General features: G+C 42.4%; 1 protein-coding gene across 4 annotated transcripts; it reads left to right on the forward strand.

Moving 5' to 3' along the window:
* Positions 1–27,607, forward strand: PDE6B (phosphodiesterase 6B). 4 transcript variants are annotated; one of them, XM_071579849.1, is made up of 23 exons: positions 2–773; positions 2,988–3,140; positions 3,464–3,553; positions 5,895–6,035; positions 7,059–7,133; positions 7,224–7,288; positions 8,249–8,315; positions 8,461–8,508; positions 8,689–8,838; positions 9,845–9,988; positions 10,558–10,623; positions 11,159–11,305; positions 12,653–12,760; positions 13,747–13,856; positions 14,834–14,921; positions 15,503–15,603; positions 17,023–17,130; positions 17,830–17,893; positions 18,599–18,673; positions 19,548–19,631; positions 19,884–20,040; positions 23,045–23,071; positions 24,033–27,605. In XM_071579849.1, exons 1-23 carry the CDS (start codon positions 363–365, stop codon positions 24,110–24,112), a joined length of 2,559 nt encoding a protein of 852 aa, XP_071435950.1. In that variant the 5' UTR covers positions 2–362; the 3' UTR covers positions 24,113–27,605. The 4 variants fall into 4 exon arrangements, 3 of the variants coding, with proteins under 3 accessions (XP_071435952.1, XP_071435950.1, XP_071435951.1); XM_071579851.1 differs by lacking the exon at positions 12,653–12,760 and having other exon boundaries at positions 1–773; positions 24,033–27,607; XM_071579850.1 differs by lacking the exons at positions 23,045–23,071; positions 24,033–27,605 and adding an exon at positions 21,148–22,364 and having other exon boundaries at positions 3–773.
* Positions 27,608–27,826: the final 219 nt, after the last annotated feature.

Below are 27,826 nucleotides of genomic sequence, written 5' to 3' on the forward strand. Positions count from 1 at the left end.
TATATTTGTTTCAGTAAGTATTCTGATTATGAAGAGAAGGGAGAGTGTTTTCAGATATTGTGAGTACTCACTGTTTGTTTGTAGTTAGATTAAGAAGAGGAAAGTTGACTCAAAGCTCTTCTAGAGGTCATCTAATCTCTTTGGTTGAGAAGATCTGTCCTCCCACAGACTCATCTTCGGCACTATAAAGGAATAAATCTTCCTGATGACAAGCTCTCTTTGCAGTGATACCTCACCCTTGGTCATTCTAGAAGCAGCATCTTCTATTACAAAAATTTAGGAACTACATGAGAAATTAGAGTGGTGCTTCCACAGACCACATCTTCGGACTTCTACTTACCACAAGATCCAGGGCATTCACAATGAGCATTAGTGAAGATGATGTGGAGAAATTTCTTGATGGCAACCCTGCTTTTGCCAAGCAGTATTTTGAGAAGAAACTGAAAACAGAGTCCTGGGATAGCAATGAGAGTGAAATACTTTTTGAGTTGATTCAAGACATGCAAGAAAGCATCAACATGGAGAAAGTTGTTTTCAAGACCTTGAGAAGAATCAGGTCCCTTATTCATGCTGATCGCTGTAGCCTTTTCATGTACAGGCAGAGAAATGGCACACCTGAACTGGCCACAAGGCTTTTCAACATTCAAGAGGGAAGTACTCTGGAGGAATGTTTAGTCTCCCCAGACTGTGAGATCGTCTATCCACTGGACATAGGCATTGTGGGTTATGTTGCACAGACCAAGAAAACCATGAACATCAGGGATGTCCATGAGGTATGTTTGTCATTTATTCATTTACTGGGTAGAAGACAGGCTCACATGCTTACTGGTACAAAGGGGTGAAGAGGTAGCATCGCATCTCAGTGGTTGGTCAAAGGTCTGTGGTGTAATAGCTTGTATACTGGAAACAAAGGCACCAGTAACAAGCCTTCAAGTTGCTTCCAATTTTATTTACGGAATGAGGTGAAGATAAGCACACTAAGTACAGTAGGTCTTAATGCCTGCAAAAAAGTGCACTGTTACACTTTTCCTGTCTAATTAAAAAAACAAAAAAAACCAACAAACCAAAAAATATCTAGTCCAGCAGAGAAGAGTGAGATGGTCAGATCTGTACTGAACGGACATGGAATATTCCATAGAATTTTATGTTCCATGAGTAGGTTGAAAGAAAGAGAAATACTTTACAGGAGTCTAGAGAGGGTTCTTACATCACAGAAAACATTTCAAAATGTTTGCTGTCTGATGAAACTTCAGCCAAAGGCATTTAGAGATATTTTTATCAGAGAGGGTGGACCTCAAAACAAGTGCATTAACTGCAACCTGTGTATGGGTGATCTTCATCAGATGCAGCAAGAGACAAGCTTTGATCAAAAAACTCTTCCAGCAAACATTGTAAACTGCAATATCAGGAGGGATCTGAAAGATTTTAATTATTTATTTTTATTTTATCATGACAATATTTACTCCCCACACTTGTGAGTTGCGTCATGTAAACCTGAATGGCAGCAATATCAATCCACTTTTTCTAATCATAGGTATAAAATAAAATCCATGTGACCCAAATATGGCATTTGGAATTACTCCATCTATTGTTTGCTAGTTACAGAGTGACCATCTGTTGATCCATTCATTTATTGCTCAATACAAGCACATCCAAAGCCTTTAGTAAAACCTTCCTTGTTTTCCACAGAACATACTGAGACACTGCATTTTTTTTCTGCTTTTTTTTTTTTAATGAGAGATGTTGTTGGTGTTCGGGGAAGCATCAGAATATGACAAACTTTTACAAGCTGTCTGGTTTCAGAGGTTTCTGAAAAAATATGGGAGGATTTCATTGTTATGCCCTACATGCTGCACTCCAACTTTAGTGCTTTCAGATATTCCTTTGAAGGAGACTCAGAGACTAAATGCTGAGTCTATCCCATTTGACAGGAAAGGCCAGCAGACATGGGGAGAAGGTGCATTATGGAGTAATTATTCTTTCTGGTGCGACCTTCTGAATATGATCAGAACTATGTGGCCTTTTCTAACCCAAATGGAAAGACTTAGAAACAAGTTATTCAGCTGAGCAGGGAGATCTTGGGTCAACAGGACAATCCCTGCACTCCCTATTGGCAGGGGACAACAGTGTCAATAGAACACTGTGCAGGTGAAGTGATCTGCCATCTGCCTTCCCTGTACTATCGTTTCTCTCCTTTGTTTTCTTTTGGCATGGAAGAAAAAGTAATATTCATTTATTCCTTTTGAGCTGCCCCTACAGGATGACCTAGCATGCTCCCAGTGGTTTGAATGGCAATTACTTCCTGAGTGACTTCCTGGACAGCCCTGTCCATAGGAGAGCTGTCTGCATATGCCAACTGCTACCAAAATGCTCCTGGGACAGAAGGGGTGGGTTGCTACCAGGTGCAGGGGAAGATTGCAAAGAAACACACACTACTGGTGCCAGCTGCATCCTCCATTGGGATACCTTCCCTACCATCTACCATCCCATGCACAAAGGCCCAGCAAAATGGGAGGGAATGTCTGAGAGAATATTTTCAAGAGAAACCAGGAATAGATGGCTTCAAGGATGCTGCAAGCTGACAACAAGCTTCAGAATCCAGACAAAAGCAGCAAAAAACCAAGGGTGAATAAAACTACCAGTGGTTGTGCTGCACTGGTTTATACACTGTGGCTGTGCAGTGCTGCACAATATCTGTCTGTACTCACTCCATAAATGCTAAGAAGAAGTTGGAGGAAAGAATGAAGGCGGTACTACAAAGAATGTCATTGCTCTGAGGATGACTGGTGGAAAGCGTCCTTGTTCTGGCAGAGTCTGACATGTTAAAGCTTATGATTTGCAAGATCTTAACACAAAGTTAGCAACACACATTTTTCTTCCTCAGTAATTTTTAAGTAAAGCAGCTTACTTTGACAGGCTGTGCCTTTATTTTGTTTTAGAGCTACAGACATTGCAGAAATGCTCATTGTAAATTCTCTATTAAACAGTGTGCCCAGTTCAGTCCATTTGTTGATGAGCTCACCGACTACACTACAAAAAACATCCTTGCGACACCCATCTTGAATGGCAAAGATTTGGTTGCTGTCATTGTGGCTATTAATAAACTGAATGGCTCACACTTCACCAGCTGTGATGAAACAGTAAGTGGTCAGTAGATGAGATTCTATCAAAAAGTTATTACTTGTGTCACATAACACAGACTCTTACAATGGGGATATCTGCTCCAGTAGTGTGAGCTTCCCTAAAGGGGACTCATCATCTAATAAAAGAGGCTTAAAATGAGGATGCTTGTCTTATAAATCTTGCGTGGAAGACACAGTGAGATAAGCTTCATCTCATGCCAATGCAGAGCAAAGTATTTATGCGGGGAAATTACCATGATGCTTGTAAAGCAGTGTTATGAAATATAATATACACAAGGCTGCTACTGCATTCAACTCAATTTCCTAATTCGTCTTTGCAGCTTTTTCTGAAGTACCTGAATTTTGCATCCTTGAACTTGAAAATTTATCACTTGAGTTATCTTCACAATTGTGAGACTCGAAGAGGCCAGGTAAGAATGAAAATGCAGAACAGGTTGTATCTCATAATCAAATGTATGCATTCTACTGATTTCAAAGGTGTACCAGAACTGCTTCAGAGATTTGTGCCTGAAGTGTAGAAAAAGAGATGTCCTCAAGTGCTTTCAGATACTGCTCCTCCCCCAAAGTTCTTTGTTACTCTTGCTGCTGCTATTGGCAAAACTGCAGGACCTGACACAGTGGTAACAGTTTCAGTGGGACTGACCACCAGATACTTTTTTGACTTGAGGCCGTGAAACTCTGAGTCATTTAACCACTTCAGCAAGCAGGACTAAAAGATTTCCTGAAACACTTAAGAATGTGGTATTTTTATCTTATGTGCTCATTAAAAAGTGCTCCTGAATTTCTTCTTAGAGCCAGTAAAATGTCATACACCTTTTGTATTAGCTTCCATTAGTAGAAATGAACACAGGTTAGGGTTTTGGGGTATCCTGAATTGAAATAATTCAGTCACCATTCTTTTCCATGACTTGGAACACAACAGGACTCATAGATTTCTTTAGATTGATGAGAATCCTTGCAATCACTTTCTGCAGCAGGCAACCAGTTGTCATTGAAGAGTGCATTCAATTGTATCATGCTTCATGGCAGCCATGCTCTATTCTCCAGCGGGGGTTCCCATGGGGAATAAATGCCTGTCTCAGCAAAATGAATGCAGAATACAAGCTTATTTTGAAGCTTGGAGCAGCACTTACAGTTACTAATTCATTATCTTACATGCTTTGTCCAAGTTTTTCAGTTATCAGAAAAATGAATGATGGCCAGGTGACACAGTCATCAGAAATGACGAGGAGTTCAGCTAAGGGAAAACTATCAAAGGTTTATTCCTGTTGAGGACTTAGGAGTAGGACTAATGTGCGTAAGAAGACAAAGTGAAGACCCAAGACATGGAAGGCCTAATAATGTCTTCTAGCGTGCTCTAGTCTCGTGCTGAGCCCAGAAGTCCTGTGTTCAAATACCACTGCTGTATCAGCAGGTTCCACAGAAAGGGAGGAAAGCAAGAATTAAATGCAGGAGACAGTGCTATAGCTCTACCAATAGTTCCATTTCAGACCTTTAGCTGTCTAGGTCTTACAGTCTGCAAGAGTTAATGTCGTTCATTGTTATAGAATTAAAAGCATTGAAATACAAAGTGAGCAAATCACATTCCCAAAGGTACTCTAGGATTCTAATATTGGTAATCCCATCTGCAACGACTGTGCAACACTATGGGTAAAATAACTTATTGCAAAGATGGTTCAGTCTGCTTGTGCTCAGATGCACCATAAGAGTCCTATTAGGGGACCATATACTACTAATAATAATTATAATACATTTTGACCAACTTCTTTACATCATGCCATGAATTAGGCATTTTTCAGCTGTTTCTTTGAGTCTTCCTCACAGGGCGTATGGCTTTCAGCATTACTTATTGCATGCTGTAAAGTGCCAGAAAATAAACTCCTGCTCATTTTCCTCCACTGTCTTGTCTGAGGAATGCTGACTATGAACATCTCAGATTTTATAGAGTTGTCCCAGTTTATGGATTAGAAACAGAGACTGATGCAGCTCATGATTATCAAAAACATCTATTAGTGGCCAATGAAGAGATGATGCACACTGTTTTCTGATGGTGGCCAAGTAACAGTGCTTCTTGCTCAGAGCACAGGTCCAGTCTACTTCAGGTTGCAGCTCTCAGTGCTTCTGAAGCACGGCTCCTCAGATCTCCTGGGCTCAGAAAGCAAAGCACACACATTTGGATACAAGCACACATGCACTATCTAAGCTAAGCAATTGTGTAGATGCTTTCTTACCATTTCAGAGAATATTTTTCTTTAGGCCTACAAAGACCCTTCCTGTGCCACCAGCAATACTTGTCAAACCTCCATTTTTACAAACAAAAGAGCCTAATAGCAACAGATTCTTAAGGGTACATCTGTGGGGCACAGAACAGGGAAAAGGATCAGAGGCTGATGTGCCCACGAAACAGCTTTGAGGAAAGCATTGATGCAGATATTTCAAATACCAGCCTCTGGAATTTGCAACACTTCTGCTGTTAACTGGTTTAGGATGCACTACTACTGACACTACTACTTTATTTGTGCTGTATTTTAATATTGGACTTCTACAGAACACTCCATGATGACCTGACTCTTTCCCCCTAGTATTTCCTAATGTGAATAAGCAATGCTTTTGCGTTTTGCTGTAAAGGTTTCCTGCATTTTTCTTGATCTGTATTATAAAACCCCAGTAATTTCCTTGTCACTCCAAACACATTTGGGTAGCCAGTCTCTCAAGGAAAGGCGGTGCTTACATTTTCACCTTACACTGCAGGTGCTGTTGTGGTCAGCAAATAAAGTTTTTGAGGAACTGACGGATATTGAGAGGCAGTTCCATAAGGCCTTTTATACAGTGAGGGCATACCTGAACTGTGACCGGTACTCTGTAGGTCTCCTGGACATGACAAAGCAGAAGGTGAGCGTTCACATGTGTGTTGTACATCTTTATGATTGCTGCTGTCCACTGAGGGGTGATGTGTGGAGACATGTTTTAGTGAGACAGTCAAAGTGCAGACTAAATTTGAGTCATAATTCCTACTTTTGTTGTCATTTTTTTATTTTGCAAGCAAAGAGATGTAGTTTAAAAATATAGAAGAAAAGGGAAGAGCTTGTCACTGGAATGGGACTGTCAAAAGCTGGGAAGACAAAGGAGGGGAAAATGTATCTGACCGTGGCAATTCTGGCCAAAGCCTGCAGCACGAACCTCACAATGTCTGTTGATATCAGAAGTATAGTGAGATACCAGTGGAACAGGTACCAGAGATACCCCCAGCAACAAAGGAGCCACCTTCCTCAAGGACTTATCCATATGCAGAATATCCAGGGTTTTAGATGAAATTTGGCTGAAATTGATGAAATTTAGATGAAAAGAACCTGGTAGAAGCTACATTACATCTGGTTTGTCCTGATTGTTTGCAACTTTAGCAAACTTTATGTGGCAGTTGCACAGCATCCTTGCCAGTGGAGCCCAGCTTTATGCCACAGTCAGGCTGACCATTTTGTCAACGGAGCTCTTTTAGCATACTGTCCACTGAAGCAGCGTATTAAAACATGATTGGTGTGCTTTGATCAGCATTATAATTTAGCTTAAGAAAAATACGTAAACAAAATACTTCAGCAATCTGGCAAGAAATAGATCAGCCCCATAGTGACACTCTGGAGAATGAAGAACACCAAAAATATTGGCATAGCTGTTTGCTCTGAGTACAGCCAGCACTGTTCACAGAATGAAGCAGCACCCTGTGCACAGCCAGTATATGATACTTCCTGATTTAGATATTTGGGTATTATTCTGCTGCCTGGTATTGAACTAGTCTTATTATTTGATGTCTTATTTTACACAGTATAAAACCCAGCATGGTAGAGCAATAGTTACTTTGAGACTGGAGGCAGAATGCACTCTTCTACTCTAAAAATCCTTCTTCAATTTTAAAACCAGGAATTTTTTGACCTGTGGCCAGTCCTGTTGGGAGAAGTTCCCCCCTACTCAGGGCCTCGCACCCCCGATGGCAGGGTATGTGAGAACGGGACTTCTTTACCTCTCTTCTCTATAGCTGGATTGCTTCACCACTAATTGTAACACCACTCTTTTTTTTATTTGTAGGAAATAGTCTTTTACAAGGTCATTGATTATATATTACATGGAAAAGAAGACATCAAAGTCATCCCGTAAGTGTCCAGTGCCTACAAGCTAGATACTGACATATAGTGTGGCTAAAACCAGTATTCCCTATGATTTAAACTCATCCATGAGCAGAAATGCAAAGGACTAACATTAGGCTGAGTAAGAGAGACAGAATGTTAGTTCTTCAATTCACATTTCTATAGGATAAAGATTTCCTCAACGGCATTGAGATTCTGACTTGTAAACCAGGCTCCAAAATTCACTGCAACCAGAGATACTTTTTAGATGCAGAAATCAGCTGTCTTTACTGCCTGCAGTTTAGCCGCTCTCCTCTATGAGGCACCACTCCTCCTCTATGCCGTCCCTGTGTCAGTGGGCAGGCCCATCCAGGATGCCATTGTGTTGAGGCACCTGCTTCCTTGTTTCTCTCTAATCCTTCAGTTGCTGACCCCATCTTAAGGCTACCTCTGGTCTTTCCACCCCTCCTCACAGCAGGAGACATCCTCATTCTAAGAACTTCCCTCTCTTCTTGTCACTGAATTTTTCAGAGGAGCCTTGGGCACCTTAGACAAATCTGATATAAATGGAGTCTTGCACAGTTCTGGTCACACTACTTTTCATCCATGTATGTGCTGCAAGAAAGGCCTCTATTGCTTAGGTAAAGCAGTGTTCAAAGTTCATGCCTGCAGACATCCTTAGCCAGGAAGTTCCTTTTTTTCTTTCTTGTGTTGAAGGTCTGAAAATGGCGCCTGCTCTCAGGTCTCTGCAGACTGTGATATTATAACAGCTATTTTTTACTGAATCCTTGAAGGTGGAGTATTTACTTACGTGAAAAAATTTTGCTTGTGCACATGGATCCTTTGAAAGCAACAGGATTGTTTTGGAAGTGAGAGTGAAATATGTAAACCTGGATTATGCAATCAGCTGGATACACTTCAGATCCACAATCAGTCTTCAGTAAACACATATCCTTGATTTCCCTTACACATTTTTCTTTCATTCAGAAATCCTACCCCAGATCACTGGGCACTAGTTACTGGACTGCCAGCGTATGTGGCTGAAAGTGGATTTGTAAGTACTTATCCTAGGATTCATCAAGTCTTTCTCAGATGAATTCAGACTCATGCCGTTGTCTCATTAATTCAGTCCTTTGTTTTAGTAGTTAAACTTCTCATTGCCCATATGGTATAACTTTTTCATTTATGTGATTCCCTAGATTTGCAACATTATGAATGCTGCTGCAGACGAGATGTTTAACTTTCAGGTATTGTAAAAACTTCCAGTTCTGTGAAGGATTCTACTTTTTTTCAGAAATGTAATATAGAGTCAATATTAGGCATATAAAGACTTCTTCTGCCTGTAGTCTTAATGTCCAATGGGAGGGCCGATGTATTTAGAAAACACTTTAAGTACATGATGCCTTTCTGCTTGCTGTTTCTTCAAGGAAGGTCCTCTAGATGAATCAGGATGGACCATCAAAAACGTTCTCTCCATGCCAATAGTGAACAAAAGGGAAGAAATTGTTGGTGTTGTCACGTTTTTTAATAGGAAAGATGGGAAACCATTTGATGAACAGGATGAAACCCTCATGGAGGTATAGTTCCTTGCTGTGGCTGGAAGTAATTCATATGGTAAAGAGGTCACTATTGCTTCTTGCACACCTGCAAAGCATCTGTAACGTTTTGCAGCTATGTAGGTATCTGTGTTGCTCAGAGAAGTGTTGCACATTGGCATGCAAGTTTTGAAAGCAACCATTTGACATACTGCAGGACTTTGTCTTGGAAACCCAGCTGTGTTCACATAATTTTGTTTCAGCATTCTTGGACTGTATGCCTGGCTATGAGCAGCTATTATGGGCCACAAAACCATTCTAACCTGTGTTCACATACCTAACAGCTGGCTCTCACTGACTGGGCCCAGTCCCTCAAAAAATTACATAGAAATTGTCTACATAACTAAGATACAAAGGGAAGCCAGCTGTTGAATCTACCAACAGCAGCTGTGATTAAGGACCTTGCTGCTTAGAAATGCTCTATGCTAATTTCAATGGGATATAAGCATTCAGCTCTTGGCATCTGTTATCAATCAGGACATTTCCTGAAGCAGAATTTTCTTTTCAAACTAAAAGACTGTAGAAAAAAAATCAGATTGAATTGGCCACTGGTCAGCAAATAAATTGAAAGTAAACACAGTGTGTGAGTAAATACATGTGAGAAGTGATGAGACCACCTTGCTCTTCCTTTATATTAGCATTTCTGACCTGCTGTCACTATCACCACTGTAACAGCAGCCTTTCTACAGGCATGGAGGCCCTTGCGACAACACAGAAATAATTTTCTGTATACCAAACTGCATAGAGGGTCCTTCAGTCTCCACAGCATGGATGCTCTGAAGGCCTGGGCAGATTCAGCAGCTGGGGAGATCCTCCTCTGAGGAGTACGTTGTAGCTGGCAGCAAACACATGGTTGCTCATTGCTATAATGGTAGTTAAAATGGAGATCGTGTTTCTCTAAAAAGAGATAATGCAGTGTTATATTTCTGTGCCTCTGATGAACAGATGGGGTTTTTTTTCACCATTTCCTTCTTTTCCCCTCACCAAGTCCTTGACACAGTTCCTGGGTTGGTCTGTACTCAACACAGACACATATGATAAGATGAACAAGCTGGAGAACCAGAAGGACATTGCTCAGGACATGGTGCTCTACCACGTGAAATGTGACAAGGATGAAATTCAGGAAATTCTGGTAATGTCTTGCAATGTGCAGCTCACATTCAAGTGTATTGGTGTATCCCATGTCATGCCACAGACACAGGTCTCCCTTTCCACAGAAATGACTCCAGCCACCCTGATGTGGAGGCAGCTCCTGGGGCCCTTGTCACTGCACAGTGGTGGAACAATTCTTTCTGTTGACACTGGGGTCTGCCCGTGACATCAGCACACTGCTTCACTATGTCCTTTCTAATTTCCTCAGCAAGACCAGCCTTTGACGTGGGCTCACACAAGAGCTACTCAGGGCTATAGAGCTGGAACAGAAACTGATTTATTGCCCAAAACCTCCTTAGAGCAGAGGATGTGAAGTTAAAGGACCCAGCTGGGACACTAGCTTTAGAGGGACATTTACATGTAGGGAAAACACGAAACAAATTCAAGGAAAAGGAGAACACTACCAGGAAGAATGACTTAAAAGATCAGAAGTAAGGTCCGGGAAAGAAACACAGTTTGTACATGGCAGCTGCCCTTGATTGCTACAAATCTGCCCAGCGCAAAGTGCAGGGTTCGGTTTTCAGCTTAACATGCCTATGCTCTTTGCAGCCAACACGGGAAAAGCTGGGGAAGGAGCCAAGTGAGTGTGAGGAAGAGGAGCTGGCAAGTGTTCTGGTAAGCACAATACACTGCTGGAACAAACAGCCTTGTTAAATATTGCCTGTAGGGATATGGGGAAGAGTTCCCAGTATTGGCATGCTGTTACCTGGTGAAGGGTGAAGGCAAAGCATACCCTGCATTCCTCAGCTGCATGAGTCTAGGATTATCATTATGACACAGTAAGTGCCTCCCCAAGTTCCTGGGGAGTCCCTGCTGCGTTGCCACTTTATCTCAAAGGGTTCAAGTCCATCTGGTAATACATCAACCACCTTGGCTTGTCACGCATTTAGTTCTCCAGAGTAATTAAGGAGTCTTCAAATGACACCAGTTGCTTAATAAAAATCAAACAGTATTTCCTGCACTTAACCAAAAACTCCCACCCTCTTCCCCCACTCATGGGAGTATTATGGAAAGCTGCATTTCAGTCTATTTATGTGTTATAATCTAAAAGAAAAAGTTCCCAGCAGTATCAGACTGATACATTTTTACTAAGGAAAGCCTAGGAATGACATAAGTAGCACAGCAATAAACCATCCCACCTCTCTTACAGAAAGAAGAACTCCCAGGGCCCAGTAAGTTCGAAATCTATGAGTTCAGGTTCTCTGATTTTGACTGCACTGAGCTAGAGCTGGTGAAGTGTGGCATTCAGATGTACTACGAGCTGGGCGTGGTGAAAAAGTTCCAGATTCCACAGGAGGTAGGAGATTGCAAAATCTGGGATCTCCTCTCTTGGATGGCTAAAGGACCCACTGTGTGGCTGAAGTCCCCTCACAGGGACCTCTGTGCATGCCCAGGACAGCTCACAGAGCTAGAGCACTGGGCTCATGCATGATTGCAGATAGGAGGGTGTGCATCCTAAGTCCTCTCACCCCCTTGAGGACAGGGAACCGCCTCTAAAAGCCACTGGTCATCACTACATGTGGGTTTGCAGTGTAAAGCTGGCCTCCCCTGCTCTGCACTGCCTGCCACAGGTGTGAGTTTGTTATGAGGTCTATATTGATGGAAAATAGACCACACAAAAAGTTGCTTGCATTTGGTGTGTCACTGCCTCTCACAGCTGCAGTGTGAAAACAGTTTCCAGGCACAACACCGGGAGCGCCTACCTGTGTACCTGTTTCCTTTGCTATAGGATGTAACCTTTAGCTTTCAGACAAGGTGTGCTAAAACCCACTCTGGTGGATGCCTTTGTTTTTCATCTCCTGGCAAACATGGACGTGCCTTCATTTGGTATAGCTGTCACCAGCTTCTTGGCTACTGTCGGCAAGAATGGTGGGACCGTGTGGGAACAAAGATTTCATAGCCCCTGATGTGCAAATTCACGACTTTTGCCACAGTTTCAACCTCTGTAGGAATCGTGAAACTGGCATTTCAACAGCTCTGGTGCTCCCCAAGGGATTTCTCAGCACATCATGTGAGGTTTACTTCCATCTAGTGGGATCTGGAGGTAACTGCAGGAAGAGTTTTCAACCCGGAAGGGCAGGCTCGGAATTAGAAGGGAAGTGAAAGGGAATTACTTCTGCGCTTCTCTGTTGTAGGATGACAATGTCAAAAAGTATTCAAAAGATATACCCCGCAACCCCTAACTCCTGGTACAGGTGAAAAAAGCAGTCAGGCTTTGCTGCAACTCTGAATAGTTGAGATTTTAAGAATTGAATACTCATCCACAATTAATTTGCTCTCTAATGAGAAAACCTGCATATCTACAACATGTAGTACACATGGAGAAGTAGAATGAAGAGTGAAACCCCCCATTTGTTATTTAATGCCCTATTTTGTAATAAAAGAAAAATAGTTTTAAAAAAAAAAGAAAGATACTAAAAATCAGAGAGCTCTATTTTAGTGTCCCATTTTGCTCTCCACTAGGCTTTACTCTAACAGCATTGTCAGGGAAGCCTGATGATATCACAGCTTCTGATCCCTTTCTGGGGCCACCTCTGTAGAACTGGTCTGAACCTCATCCATGACTTCTGTACATGATCACTATTGCAAGAGCAACAGGCAGCAGCTTCATCATGCAAACTGACATCCTCTTCCTCCTTCGCAGGTTCTGGTAAGGTTTGTGTACTCTGTCAGCAAAGGGTATCGAAAGATAACTTACCACAATTGGCGTCATGGCTTCAATGTTGCACAGACCATGTTCACTCTCCTGATGGTAAAGTAACATCACCCCAGTTAATTTTGTGGCACAGTTTTATTTACAGCAGGTCTTTGGTTGCACCTAAGAAACATGCATGGCTCCCTTTTAACCGTGGTGTAGGAAAAGAGTTTGTCGGTCATAACACAGGTCCCGACACATGAGGTCTCCATTTGCCTAGGAACAGTCATTGCAGTACACTTAAATCTTTGGTCAGCTCTGGAGAATGAATAGAGTGCTTTAATTCTCATAGGTACAGATGTGTATGGTTTTGAATAGACTCCACAGAGTCCTTCTGCAGAGCAGGGGAGAGAGACTACAGGACTTCCATTCTTCTAATAGGTTCTGACAGTAAGAGCCAGGAAGTTAGCTTGGTGGGGGAAAGGCAACCTTATTTCCATTTCCAGGCAGGACAGGCACTGGTTTAAGTCTATCACTGGTGTGAACATGACAAGTGCCATTTCTCACGGACTCCCAGGGTAACAGGTACCTCAACAAGTAAAACTGCTCTGACTAATGCTACACGACAGGGATTGACCAGCCAGGAACCAGTGCAGAGGGTTCCACACGTCTGCCTACACATCTGGGGGCAGGCTTATGTCTATCACCTCTGGACAATTCTTTGTGTGATTCAGCTTGGACATCACATTGCCCAGAAAGATGCAGAGCCTCTTCATATGCTACTCTGTGCCCAGTGACTGAAGGGGTGTTTATGACAACCTGGGTGAGCCCTAGGGCACAAGGCTTCTATAGCAGGAGGTAGCCAACACTGCAGGTGTGCAGCAAGCACATAAGCAGTACACATATGCCTACCTGAAATGTTTTGTTTCCCACCGATTCCCCATTTTAACCTAAGTCTACCATGTGTTGTGTTTATGTTCACAAGTATTTTCAGTTCTCCTGGACTATTTCAGTGAGAAGATTCCTGTCACAGAGCAGTCACAGCTCAGTACCTGTTTGTGTAATAAATGCTAACATATGGCATGTAAACTCTCTTCCTCCAGACTGGCAAACTGAAGCGTTACTACACAGACCTCGAAGCTCTTGCTATGGTAACTGCTGCTCTGTGCCATGATATTGATCACAGAGGAACCAACAATCTTTACCAAATGAAGTAAGCACTTTCTTACCACTTCAAACAAGGTTGTATTGCTCTCACATGGAGTGGAATCAGTCTGTGATCACACCGAACTCCAGTACAGCTCTGTTTAATACACAAGGGTAACAAATTTATTTCGCAAATTACCTTGCTTTTCAGCTTACTACAACACTTGGGCTTATGCTTTGGCAGAAAATTGCTGTGCTCTCTGGGACTTTGTTTACATCCTAGAAAACATCCTTTGGTAAAAGACAAACTTGCATTACCATTACAGGGTGGAACAAGTGCAGCAAAGGCATTTGGTAGCCTGAGTGCCATGGGAGACTCAGGATGCCACCAGGAGCATCCTGGGCATAAGATAACTAGTTTTTGTTGGAAGGTGTCTATGAAGAAAGCACCACTGCCCTCATCACCCAAAGAACAAAGCACTTATGAGAGTGGTGTTCTCAGTAGGTAGTTACTAGCTACAGAGAAACAATAGCATGATTTAATTGACTAGTCAAGACTCTGTTCTCCTAAAGTAGTGTCACATCACAGCTCTTCTGCAATGTCTGCTGGCAATACTGTCTTACTGTTTTCTGGAGCTTTTGAAGAATGTTAAGTGAGGCTGTGTCATGTTATTGATATTAAAGGGCTTTGCTTTTCATTTAGGAAGATGTCCAAGAATTTCAGGTTTTTCTGTTCCTATGACTAGATATCAACATGTATCTAATTCAGGAATTAAACAAGCTTACCAGACTGAGTAATTACAGTGCAGTCCTAAAAAAAATTTGGGGTGAACTTTGTAGTTGGAAGGTGTCCAAATAGTTATGAGCAGTGTCACAGAAGTCTTTCATTAGACTGAAATTATTAGCTATTGAAAGGTACTACTCTTAAGCTTTTTAAAAGGAGTTGAACTTATGTGTGTGACAAAAATTAAATATCAAATGAGACACTAATTTTTATTTGTAAGTGCTATACTAACATCTTTAATTTTTCCTTTATGCAACCAGATCTCAAAATCCTTTAGCTAAACTTCATGGATCCTCAATTTTAGAGAGACATCACTTGGAATTTGGAAAAATCCTGCTCTCTGAGGAGGTTGGTGATATATTGTAATGTAAGGGCATGAACAATTTACTTTTAGGGAAGTTTTTCATTAACAACAGAGCTTTCAGCACAAGACCTTTCTCTGGCTTGGATACCAAGAATCTGTGTCAGTCCCCGAATACTTTATGCTCATCCAGGACCAAAACACATAGACTTCCTAAATGCATGGCTTGGTTTCTTCAGAAACCACATTGTTATTCCCATAGGAATATGTTAAATACAGGATTGCTCTCCTGTAACCCCTCTGACAGGGCCAAGGCTGACACATTTCCACAGCTAACTTTTAATTTCAGGCAAATTTGCTCTGGGATGAGAGGATGGGGTTTGGGTACACAGTATGTAACAAGCCCTAGGATACTGACTGTGTTTGGTGAACAAAAGGGGAAACCAGCCATTCACATATGTGTACAGGGTTCACAACCTTTGCACCTTGCAGAAGCAAGCTGAAGCTATTAAAATTTAAAAAAAAAAAAAAAAAAAAAAAAGGGAACACGTTTTGGAAAGGGAGGTGGCCAGGAACTCATGACAACACAATGTCTGGATTTTTCAACTCTCTTTCCTTTGCTTTTCAGTCACTGAACATATGTCAGAACCTCAACCGCAGGCAGCATGAGCACATGATTCACCTGATGGAAATTGCTATCATAGCAACAGACCTGGCACTCTACTTCAAGTAAGTCAGTCATGTACACAGTGTGTGAAGGGCAGAAAGCAGCTGGCACTTCACAAAGGCCAAATGTGATGCTTTTATCTGAAAGCCCTCCATCCATGCAGTAGTCCTCTTCACAGACAGTGGCTCTGTGAGGCTGCGTTTAATACTGACCTCAGAACTGCTGGAGAACTCAAATCATTCAAAAGAATTTTGAACTTCTAGTCAATTAAATCACATATGTGACTTTTTAACCCTCTATTTCCAACAAGATAGAACTATGTGACCCCTTAATGGAAGGAGATGTCAGGTTTGGGTTTGGTTTTTTTTTCCACTTAGCACTTCAGCACTGAAAATACTCATAAATGGCAAATGGCCTGGCAAGGGCTACACTAAGTTCTCTGTAAGAGCAGTATGACACAAATAACAAAATAACAAGTAGACCATTGTAGGTGAATATCCAGTTCACACTCTATTTCATACCCAAAGCCAAAATTGCCGAACACCTTGCACCGGTGTGTGCTAACTTTCTGGGACATAAGGCTGAAACTCAATGACATGTGACTTCCTAATTAGCAAGAAGCTTTCAAAATCTGCTTTCGAAATACTCTGTTAAGGCCAGAGACTGGTTCTGTGTTTTGTACTGCAGTATAATTATGCAAAATATAAACAGTCTACAAAAGAGGAATTTGAGGGAAATTACAACACCCAGAACTCTTACTCTGGAGATACAATGTCTGTATGGGAACATATATCATCACTTCCTCACCAGCTGGGAACAAACCAGTCCTTGCCCTCCCTGGCCATGAACTGCAAGCAAAGTCTTGGTTAATACCCAGGGATACCGATGTGGATAGAACACATATGCAAGTCATTTTGCAATGTGGCCTATCTTCTCTACTAGCATTGAAACACCAGGTTTCTCTGGATTTTATCTCACTCAAAGCATGGGTATATTGTGTATAAACCATTCTTCAGAATTCCTTGCATATATTTAGGTATATAAATAAGGTTAACAATGCCTAAGTATATAAGGCCAGGTAGCTTTAAAAATACTCCAGCCAGCTCTAGGTTTCTGCAGCTTGCCTACTATTCAGGGGAAAAAGCCTTCGTGTGTTGCCAGCAAAGGTGGAAGTATTTCTCAGCTGACATAACTGGCAATTGTATGTACTTTCAAAGGAGCTGCTCATGTCTCACCACTACACTTATTTTTAAGGCATTTACAATAGTTTCCAATACTTAAGAGAAGCAGATGGCGGTGCTTGGTTTTGTTGGCGCTTCCTTGAGGATCTAAGCAACAGGCAAGCAACTCCTGGAAACCCTTCTGGAAAGGTTGCCAATACCAGGATCAGCCATCTGTTTTTAACATACTTGTTGCCTTGTTTCAGAGATTTTTAATTTTGTCTCTCTTTCTTTCCCCCCTGGTCCCCCTCCCCTCCAAAGAAAGAGAACAATGTTTCAAAAAATCGTTGATGAGTCTAAGACATACGACAGTGAGAGTGCCTGGACTGAATACCTGTCTCTGGAGACAACAAAGAAAGAGGTTGTCATGTGAGTAATCGGCTCTGGAAAGGTTAGTGATGTGTACACCTAGTGAGAGCTTCAGCACATGCTTTGCGCTGCACTTAGAGCAAAATCAGCACATAATACATTACTGTTCACTCAAATTTGATCTTCTGGAGCAGCAAGGAACAAACTGGAAGAAAATCTTAAAGTGGTTCTTCATCCAAGTAAGTCTAGTCACATAGTTCTAAGAAGATGTAGGATCCCTTCTGGCTATATATTCCTTCCAGGCTGCCCTGTGGCCTGTAGACCACAGATAGGGACATCCAATCTGTCAGCTGTTCTTCCCAGTGGCAACCAATCTGAGTTACACAGTGCTGTTGTTGTGACCTGAGATGTTTTGTAGGATGCTCTGGACTGTAAGTGAAGTCCCTTCACAACCTCACTGCACACTTTACTGCTACACAGCCATGAGGGAGCCAAAAACGTCCAAAGCCAAGAAATTCAGCCCAGCAATGACTAAAAAAGCAAACATCTTAATGCCAGTTCCCCATCACAATTTCATTTTAATCAAGAGAGAAATCCTTTGTGAGTGTCCCAGTCAGAATCAAGACTGTTACAACAACACATCTTTCTTCATCTATCACTTCAGCAGGGACTAGGGCATACCTGGCACAGTACTGGGGCATGAGGTTTCTGAGCAGGCACAGGCTGCAGACAATAAATTAATTTCTTTCCTTTTTTTAGGGCCATGATGATGACTGCCTGTGACTTGTCAGCAATCACAAAGCCTTGGGAAGTCCAGAGTAAGGTCAGCTCTTGATATATTGTTACATTTCTGTAGTTTATACTTTAAAGTAATGAAATTTCCTAAGCTGCCTAGAAGATCAGTCTCCTACCAAAATTACCAAAAGGTAATAATGGATTAACCAGTCTTTCAGATTGTAGTGGTGATTTCTGTACAAAATTCAGGTTTACCAAAAAATAAAATAAAACACCCAATTATTTTGATTTTTGGGTTACAGTGAGGTCTTTTGCTTGTAACATATGCATTGGTTTTATTACAGCAACCCCTGCTGTTTGCTCAGTTGTTTGACTTCGTTTTGGAGTTCCATTCTGTACATACGGTATACTTGGGCAATTCTAAGTAAAAAGAACTAAAAGTTAAAGGAGGGTAAAAGAAATAAAAGCATGAAGGACAACAAAAACAAATACAACAGGCAGCCACAAGGTGGCCAACAGGCAAATCTTCAAGGGGAACACATTGGAAATGTTTCTTGATGCCTGAGCAGTGGCCTAACGAGTTCCAGTACAATAAGACTGTTGAGCTGTCACTACACAGATGCAATCCTGTTGCCACAGCTGCCCTTCTCAGAAGAAGGTGTGGGGCTAGGTTTGGACAGAAAGAAACAGAAGGGTTAGAAGTCAGGTTTGCTTCACAGTGGAGACCTGAAGTGCATCAAGTTAGGAGACTGAAACTGGCGCTAATTTTTCTTTTTCCTCCTTGTCAACACAGGTAGCTCTGCTGGTAGCAGCTGAGTTCTGGGAGCAAGGAGACTTAGAAATAAGCGTCCTTCAGCAACAGCCTATTGTAAGTACCGTGCGAGAGCCAGGCAGTTCAGTTTAGACAGCAAGTGTCAGCAGAGCTTACTACAAGCAGTGCTGCTGTCACAGTGCTGTGGCTCTGACTGAAATCACCATGCCTGCCAAAACCCATTGGAAAATTGTTTATGCAATGAAGAACCTGCCTGACAGTGCCCAGGGATTCTTGTCCAGCTCTCCATATAGTTAGATGGGTTCAGTGGCTCTGAAACCATCAAGGAACAAAGTTCCCCTGGAGACTTTGTACTGGTCTCTTGGAGACAAAAAAGGAAAATTAAACAGATAAGTCACAGAAGAAAGCAGACTTTCTGATGGTGAGAAAAACTGCAAAGACAAAGTCTGTAGAGTCAAGAAATTGTTTCTGGTAAATGGAAGGGCATTTTCAACCTTTTTTCTAACAAATAGTTAAATTTGTCACTGAAAGAGCCAGAAGTCATTCCTTGATGCAGCTCTACCTGTGTGGTTCATGTTTTCTTTAAGCAGAATTTCCTACACACACACTATCCACAATGGCATCACCAATTAAATATAGTTATCAACAAGGTCTTAGAAGCATACCACTTCATGTTTAGTTACGTTTTAGAGAATTCAAAATCTCTTCAGCCCTGTAATGAACCTTTCCTCAGGTAACAAATTATTTGAGAGGCACACAGGAAAAACTCTCTGTCCTCTTTCCCATCCACTGCCACTCCAAGAACTGTCCAAAATTTCTACTAAAATGACAAAGGAAATGAGTCCACCTCGCTCCTCTGTATGACAGAACTGCCAGGCTGACACAACAAGGCAATTTTGTGGAGAAAATAGAGGTGTGTTTTTCATTTGAGTGTTTTCATACTTCATTGTGAACTTGTGTCCTCTCACAGCCCATGATGGACCGAAGGAAAGCCGCTGAGCTTCCAAAGCTTCAAGTGGGTTTCATTGACTTTGTATGCACGTTTGTCTATAAGGTAAGCACAGTGTAACCTTGCACACCCTACCCTTCTCAACAAGGGCTAAAATCCCAGGGGGGTGAGTCTCAGTGCAGCAACACCACTCATGGGGAGACTCTGAGGGGCATTGCACCATGATGCTTCTTTCTGGCATTAATGCTTTCTCTGCATAAGCCAGCTTTGGAGGTGAGGGGTCAGGGCCTGTCTTGGGGTGCAAGGGACTAGCACTGCCTCTGCACTGCATTGTTCTGACAGGTGTGTTTTGGTTAGGAATTTTCACGTTTCCACGAGGAAATTCAGCCTATGCTTGATGGGTTGCTGAACAACCGAAATGAGTGGAAGACCCGTGCTGATGAGTATGAGGCAAAAATGAAAGCTCTGGAGGAAGAGAAGAAAAAAGAGGAAGAGAGAATGGCTGCAAAGAAAGGTCAGAAACAGTAATTAGCTTTACATTCTGAATATAAAAACATACTTATGCAATACTCTCACAGATCTGCGGCAAGCTTTGCTGAGATGGCAGGGTAAGATGTCCAGAACAAGTTTCCTAAATTTGGCTCCACTGGTATGGCTGAAGGCACCGTGATGGGCTGTTAAAAAGGGCACCCACCTACATTCCCCAGAACTGTATCTGAGAAACTGGTGAGAATACGCTCAGCACAAGTTCCCATGTATCCTAGAACAGCAGAAAGTTATTTACTGTCCCTGGAAAACAGCAGAGAAATATCTCTTCATACAGAGGGAATGTTGCCTATGTGCTGTTCCACAGGTCATAAAGTAGAAGTTAAGAAAAGTTAACATAGTCCTAGAGGGAACACTTGAGGAATAATGGTTCATCCCATTTCTATCCCAGATTAGGTACTACCTAGAAGCAAGCAGTAGTGGTAGTATCTAGCAGCAATCTATTTTGGTCAAAGCTGGTTATCTTTTTCTGTGGCCCAACCTGTGTAGTACTGAAATCCATTGGCTGTAGTGAGCATTGGGTAAAAGCTAGTTTGATAGCTTGATAGCCTGAGGATTTGTTTGACTCTCAGAAAGAAGCAGAAGGTTCTCCTGGCCTCTCCCAAATGTGTGATCAAATATTTGCCAGAAGTTGATGCCTCCACTCCACAGACACTGTATCTAAACTCGTTTTGTTCCACACTGGACCAAAATTCCAACAGCCCATGGTGTCAATATTCCTCAAGTGATACAGTTTAGAAATTATTAAAGCTGTCTAGATGTCTTATCTCAGTTTAATTCATAGAAGTTAAGTTCAAATATCAAAAGTAAGTGCTTTAACTATTATTTGGAAAATTTCTGAAGAACTACTTCATGAACAAGTAATTTATATTCAAGCTAGGAAGATTTCTACTAACTCTAAAATACTCTTTTCAAGCAGTCTTATACATAAAATTATTTTGCACAGCAGACAGGTCTATACAGGGTACTACAGGTACAAACTACACTGATCACTGGATTACATAAAAGTCCTAAAATACTGACTAAGATGAAAATTTATACTGTGTCTCTAACTCTGTTTCTTCTTGTATGGCAGATGGAATAAACTGTAACGGAGGAACAGCTCCAGCTTCCAAAACCTGTAGCATACTTTAGACATATATTATCAGTGCAATACATGCCACCCAAAATGAGAATGCCAGCACTTAAAATCATGACACTCAAATATATTCCTGATTGAACTGTTCTGATACTTTATTAGGCTTATGACTAACTAGGGAAGGGCTAGATCTTGTTTGCCTTAATTACATCTCTTCCTGACGGTAAGGAGCCAGTTCCGTCCTGTCTCTCTCTCCATGTAACGCACCTGATGTCAGATGGCATATGGGAAGTTGGAACAACATTTGGCCCAAAAAAACAGGTTGCAAGACTATGGAAGAGCATTTCTCCTGCACTGAAACACTTCTTATCCCAAAGCTGATGGGGGATAGTCCTACTCCATATAACCCCACGTGATTGACAATGTATGCAACCATAGCCTGCGGAGCAGAAAAGCTGAAGAAGAGCCAAATTTATAACATCTAAGTCTGTATCTGTCAGGATATCAGAAAGAAATCTAAGGATAAAGCATTAAAACTGACCATAGTAAACCTTTGAGCTGCTCTAAAACATTACAATTCCATGTAAATCCAGGAAACACTCAGACAGATAATAGTTCTGTACTCAATTCAAGAATCAGGATGTGTTGCTATTACAAAGCATTAAGCCATAATATCCAGTAGCTGCCTTCTTCAGGAGCAGGATCCACACTGTGTGCTAACTGAGGCTTCATTCTTTCATGCATGAATTTAAGAAGACAGTGTTACCATTACCCATTACAGTTCCAGTTGTAGTTAACAAAACCACTTGAATGATGGCATCTCCTAAATTTGTTCTGTTTTACCTCATAATGCCAGTTATTAGTACATTGGATCAGAACCAATCCTTTCTTCTTTTCTTCCTCCTGTTCTGAGGTGTCTGGTTGTTAGCTTCCCCTCCAGAATTGTGACTTGTACCCTTTTATTTTAGATAAAAGTTAGTTTTCATGTTTATTCATGCAAACATATTAGAAAATTCACTTACAGTCTTGTAGAAGTAGAGGTGTCCTTCTCTGCTCCTCTCTATCTCCCTTCCTCCTTCTTTATTTTTAAAAACTGACGATCTGCTTGTTGGGGATTTTCTTCTTCTTCTATTACTCCTCCTACCTTTCAGGGCTTTACCTTTCAGTATCTTGTTTTGCATTAAAAAAGTACTGCAAGTAAAAGAAAAACTAGATCTATGGTGGTATGTGGTGATCATTTATCTGTGTCTCAGTGTAGTAAGCAAGATGTAATCCTTCAACACTATACAGCAATTTAATGAGAGGCAACTTGTCTTTCAGGAAAATATAGAAACTTGCCCCCTTGCTTGAAAGCTAAATATGCCACTAGTAAACTCCATGCTGTATGTCTCAGTTTCATTAATAGTCACAGAATCATAGAATGTTAAGGGTTGGAATGGACCTTTAAGACAATCTAGTCTGAGCCCCCTTTGCCATGAGCAGGGATACCTCCCAGTAGACCAAGGCCTTATCCAGCCTGGCCTTGAATGCTGCCAGGGTTGGGGAATCCACAACCTCCATGGGCAACCTGTTCCAGTATCTCACCACTCTCACAGTAAAGAATTTCTCCCTAATATTTGACCTAAATACCCTCTCTTTCAATTTGTACCCATTATCTGTCCTGTCACTACAGTTCCTGATGAAGAGTCCATCTCTGTCTTCCCTATAGGCCCCCTTTCAGATACTGGAATGTTGTTTTGAGGGCTTCTCTTAACCTTCTCCTCTCCAGGATGAATAGCCCCAGCTTTCCCAGCCTGTCTTTGCAGGGAAGGTGTTCCAGTTCTCTTACCAACTTCTCTTACCAGGCCCTCCTCTGGACTTGCTCCAACAGTTCCGTGTCCTTCTTATACTGCAGGAACCAGAGTTGGATGCAGTGTTCCAGGTGGGTCTCACAAGAGCAAAGAATGATGCAGGAACCTTTCATCATACAGCAGATGAAGGCAAACAAGCATTTTTTTAGGAGGAAAAGTGCCACAAGGTTATTGCATTGCAGAGTGGTGGCCTTTTGAAGATCACCACAAGACATTGTACACCCAAATGCTGAGAAAAGCTCCTTGTTCTCCAATGTTTTCTGGGAAATAAAACCTGGAGACTAATATTCCTGCCCTCTATGCCCAATGTTAAGTGCTCAGAGCACTGCAGGGTGCTCCAGCACAGCTTCTCACACATGAAGCACAGGGTTGCTGTCCAGCACACCTAGCAGTGCTGGGAGGACACAAAGCTGTGTGTGGCAGTGCCAAATCTGCGCACATGCACGTGGGAGCACAACTTGTCACACACAGCATCAGAGTGGGCATGCCGCTGTGTATTTTCAAAGGAGACCATGCACACAACACATGCAGAGGGGTGTCCATGGACATACAGGGTGGGGTGTCAGTGGAGGAGGTTTTTCTTAAGGATGGACCATTTCCATGGGAGCAGTAGGGACTCTGAGGCTCCCTTCCAAAAAGGGCAGCCCAAGATTCACACTGCAGAGGAGATGTTGCAGCAGGAAGCTGCACCAATGTAGACAGGGCTGGCACCTCTGAGACTTCCACAAGCTTCTCTGTCCACCTCCTCCAGCTCCTCTACCTACTTTTGGCACCTTCAACACCTCAAGCAGAGCATAGAGCTCTGCTGCCCATGGCCACTTTGTTGGACTATTTCTGTAGGTCAGTGGTCACACAGTCTTGCTGCTCTGCAGCTGATTGCCTCTCATCTTGCTGTGGGAAGCCACATGCAGCAATCAGATGGTAAAACAGGAAACAGCAAGGCAAGACCTTTCATTTTTCTTTTTTCCCCCTCACCATTCACTACATCTATTTCTGATGCGATACAAACCATAGGTAATTTTTTCTTTCCAGGGAGGCAATACAAGAACAACTCAATATCCACTCAGTTCTTCAAAGAAAGCAATGATATTGAACACTACAGGGTGTCATGATCCCAGCTCCACCTTCCAGGCAGATAGATTTCTCCTGTCAGTCGGTAGAGTGGCTTTATTCTACCAGCAGTTCCAGATCCTGTGTAAGAAAACCTCGGTGAAAGTCCAGAGAGTACTAGATTGAAGACTTTATTGCTGTCTGGGCTGAAAGTGGCTTGCATCGTCTGTCATAAAGGTCTGCAAGAGAAAAATCTTTTTTCTCTGTAATGTCTTCTTCTATTCCTCCCACAAAATTTTACTATTAGGAAAATATTTACTACATTCAGTAGGAAAACATTCAACTCCTCTCAAGAAGCAGCAGAGCACTGAGGAGTCAAACAAAAGAAATTCCAGCAGAAGAAAAGGTGGATATAGAGTTTTCCAGACTCAAGAACACACATAAGGAGTCTCCTCTCTTGTATCCTTTCACAGGAAAGACATTTTCTCTTTGCTTCCTTCCTCATGTTTCCGTTCTCAGACAAGTTTGACTTTCTGCTTCAGTTTTTATCTAAGAAAAAGTTGTCTGTTGACAACCATTTGATCTATCTGCTCCCTCTTCTCCCTACTTGCTTCATCCCTTGGGACCTTGGACTTGCATAATTCTACGTGGGGTCAGGATGCTGTTTTTCTGGCTTTCTTCTCTGCACCTTTCAACAAGTTGTGTTTGCTGTTACTTGCTGCTGAGGTTTGCAGTAGCCTCAGGCTCAAGTTCACAGCTCTTTTCTCCAATTATCTCAAAATCCATTACAAAACACAACTTTCATCAAATGTGCAGATAAATATAGACCTTGCTATATGCAGTCACATGGCCAAGAATTGGCCCCACTTATTTCTCAGTGACAGCAGAGAATTATCAAGGACTTATTTAACACCTGCACTTGATTTTTTCTTGTGTCATTAGCAGTCTGGAAAAGAACTTATGCCCATTCTTTCTGCAGTCCATTCTAAATTTTCCCCTTCCTCCAGAGGCAACTCCATGAGCTTCATCAGAATTGTAGGGGCTAAAGACTGGAATTGAATTCCCTCAAGTGCAAACAACTCAATTACATACTGCACAGGAAACCACCATTTAGCAAAACTACCCTACAAGGAAAATATTTTTAGTCTCCTGCAGGAACAAAGACAAACTCTTTCCTTTTCCACCTTTGGATGACTGCTTCCAAAATTGCTTGTGCAGAGTTAGGTACCTTACCTTTACTTTTCATGGACTTGCCTCTCTCTTCAATGTGTTTCATTAATGAAAAAATTGAAGCTCTGAAACCAAACATTTGTATGAATTGTATTCATAGGATGTATATGAAATTGAGCAACCAAGCCTGTGACAGAATCAAAGAAATAATTATCTCTGGATGCTTTTTGAAAGTCGGACCACCCACGTTGTCAGAGCTTTTCTCTATACTTGTGAAAATTCATGTCTCCTGCATGCAGTCCCCTAGCTGTGCATCTCTGAGCACAAGACTGTCTTTCCCAGAATCTCCCTCAGTTGAAGACAACAATTAGTTCCCCTCTTGGCCTTCTCCTTAAAAACAAAAAAAAAATTACACAGGCATTTCAGACCTTTTGTGTGCACTTTGCTGTAAGATATTTTTAGTGTTCACAGGTGCCAGAGCTTTGCTGCAAAGTGTTAGACTTGCTAGAGCTGTTCAGCACAGGCCTTTTTTTGGCTTGAACCTGATAATGTATTATCATCTATTGTCTGGCCAGAATGTGGTGGCAGAGGGAAAATCAGGTCACTGTGGGATGGCTGTAAAGAGACTTGTGGTACCTTTCCCAGCCCACATAGGAATTCTCCCAATGTAAGAGGTATTACAAGGACAGCTTTCATGCCTAGCATAGAGCCAGGTTTGAGGACTGTATGGAAAGGGGGGGTACACCTCTTCTGTATAGTCAGGATGCATAGCCAGTCCCTTCTTATTAAAGATACATACTACAATTTGGCTGTTAACTTCTTTGTTTTGAGGAATAACATCTGACCAGTTTTAGTGTTTAGAAATACCTGACTAGTGAGTCAGCATTAATTCCTCAGATCCCAGCTTAGCTTGACAAGTAAAAATCAAATCTGACTGCCTTGCCACGTGCCAAGAATGCAGTAATTCACTGTGATAGCAAAGCTGAAAAAAGATGACAACAGCTTGTCTGACAAGGCTGAGGTTCTCAACAGCTTCTGTGACCCAGTCTCCAATGGCAAATGCTCCAGCCATGCCGCCCAACTCAGGAAAGGAAAATGCAGGAACTGAGAGAATGAAGACCCTAACCCTACTGCAGGAGAGGATCAGGTTCAAGACTTCTAAGGAACCTAAATGTGCACAGGTTCATGGGACCCAATGAGATTCATCTGCAGGTCCTGAGAGAGCTGCAGACAAAGTTGCTAAGCTGCTATAATTTTTGAAATCATGCCTGACAAATTTGGTGGCCTGCTATGATGGGGCTGCAGCACTGCTGGACAGGGGCAAAGCCACTGGCATCATCTACCTGCACTTAGGCAAAGCGATTGACACTGTCCTGCATGACATCCCTGTCTCCAAATTGGACAGACAAGGATTTGATGAATAGACCACTTGGTGGATGAAGATCTCTCTGGCTGAATGGCTGCACTTAAAGTTGTTTGTGGTCAATGTGTCACTATGCATATGGAGACCAGCGATGAGTGGTGCCCCTCAGGGGTCGGTACTGGGGCTGGTGCTGTTCAACATCCTTGTCAGTGACATGGGCAGTGGGATCAAGGGCACCCTCAGCAAGTTTGTTGATGACACCAAGCTGTGTGGTACAGTCAGAGTGGAAGAAAGGGATGCCATCCAGAGGGACCTTGACATGCTTAAGAGGGGCCAGTGGAAATCTCGAGGTTCAACAAAGTGAAGTCCAAGGTCCTACACCTGGATCCCAGCATTCCCAGGCACACCTACAGGGTGATTGAGAGCAGCCCTGTGGAGGACTTGGGGGTGATGGTTGATAAAACACTCAACATGACTCAGCAATCATAGAATCATAGAGTCATAGAATCTATTGGGTTGGAAAACACCTCCAAGATCATCGAGTCCAACCCTTGGTCCAACTCTAGTCCATTTACTAGATCATGGCACCCAGCGCCACGTCCAATCTGTGTTTAAAAATCTCTAGGGATGGTGAATCCACCACCTCTCCGGGCAGCCCATTCCAATGCCTGATTACTCTCTCTGTAAAGAATTTTTTTCTGATATCCAACTTCAATTTCCCCTGGCAGAGGTTAAGCCCGTGCCCCCTTGTCCTATTGCTGAGTGCCTGGGAGAAGAGACCAGCCCCCACCTGGCTATAACTTCCCTTCAGGTAGTTATAGACAGTGACGAGGTCACCTCTGAGCCTCCTCTTCTCCAGGCTAAACAACCCCAGCTCCCTCAGCCTCTCCCCATAGGGCTTGTGCTCCAGTCCCTTCACCAGCCTTGTCACTCTTCTCTGGACCCGCTTCAGCACCTCAATATCCTTTCTGAACTGAGGGGCCCAGAACTGAACACAGTACTCAAGGTGTGGCCTCACCAACGCAGAGTACAGGGGAAGGATCACTGCCCTGGTCCTGCTGGCCACGCTATTTTTGATACAGGACAGGATCCCATTGGCCTTCTTGGCCACCTGGGCACACTGTTGACTCATGTTGAGCTTCCTGTCAATTAGTACTCCAAGGTCCCTTTCTGCCTGGCTGCTCTCCATCCACTCTGTCCCCAGCCTGTAGTGCTGCATGGGGTTGTTGTGGCCAAAGTGCAG

This window comes from Pithys albifrons, chromosome Z (assembly GCF_047495875.1).
Source record: "Pithys albifrons albifrons isolate INPA30051 chromosome Z, PitAlb_v1, whole genome shotgun sequence".
Classification (NCBI taxonomy): domain Eukaryota; kingdom Metazoa; phylum Chordata; class Aves; order Passeriformes; family Thamnophilidae; genus Pithys; species Pithys albifrons.

Bases quoted from the DNA above. Each gene is read 5' to 3' on its own strand.
- PDE6B (XM_071579849.1), top strand. From the start codon at position 363: ATGAGCATTAGTGAAGATGATGTGGAGAAATTTCTTGATGGCAACCCT. The intron at 3,141-3,463 runs GTAAGTGGTCAG...TCGTCTTTGCAG, and splicing joins TCACCAGCTGTGATGAAACA to CTTTTTCTGAAGTACCTGAA. The intron at 17,894-18,598 runs GTCAGCTCTTGA...TTGTCAACACAG, and splicing joins CTTGGGAAGTCCAGAGTAAG to GTAGCTCTGCTGGTAGCAGC.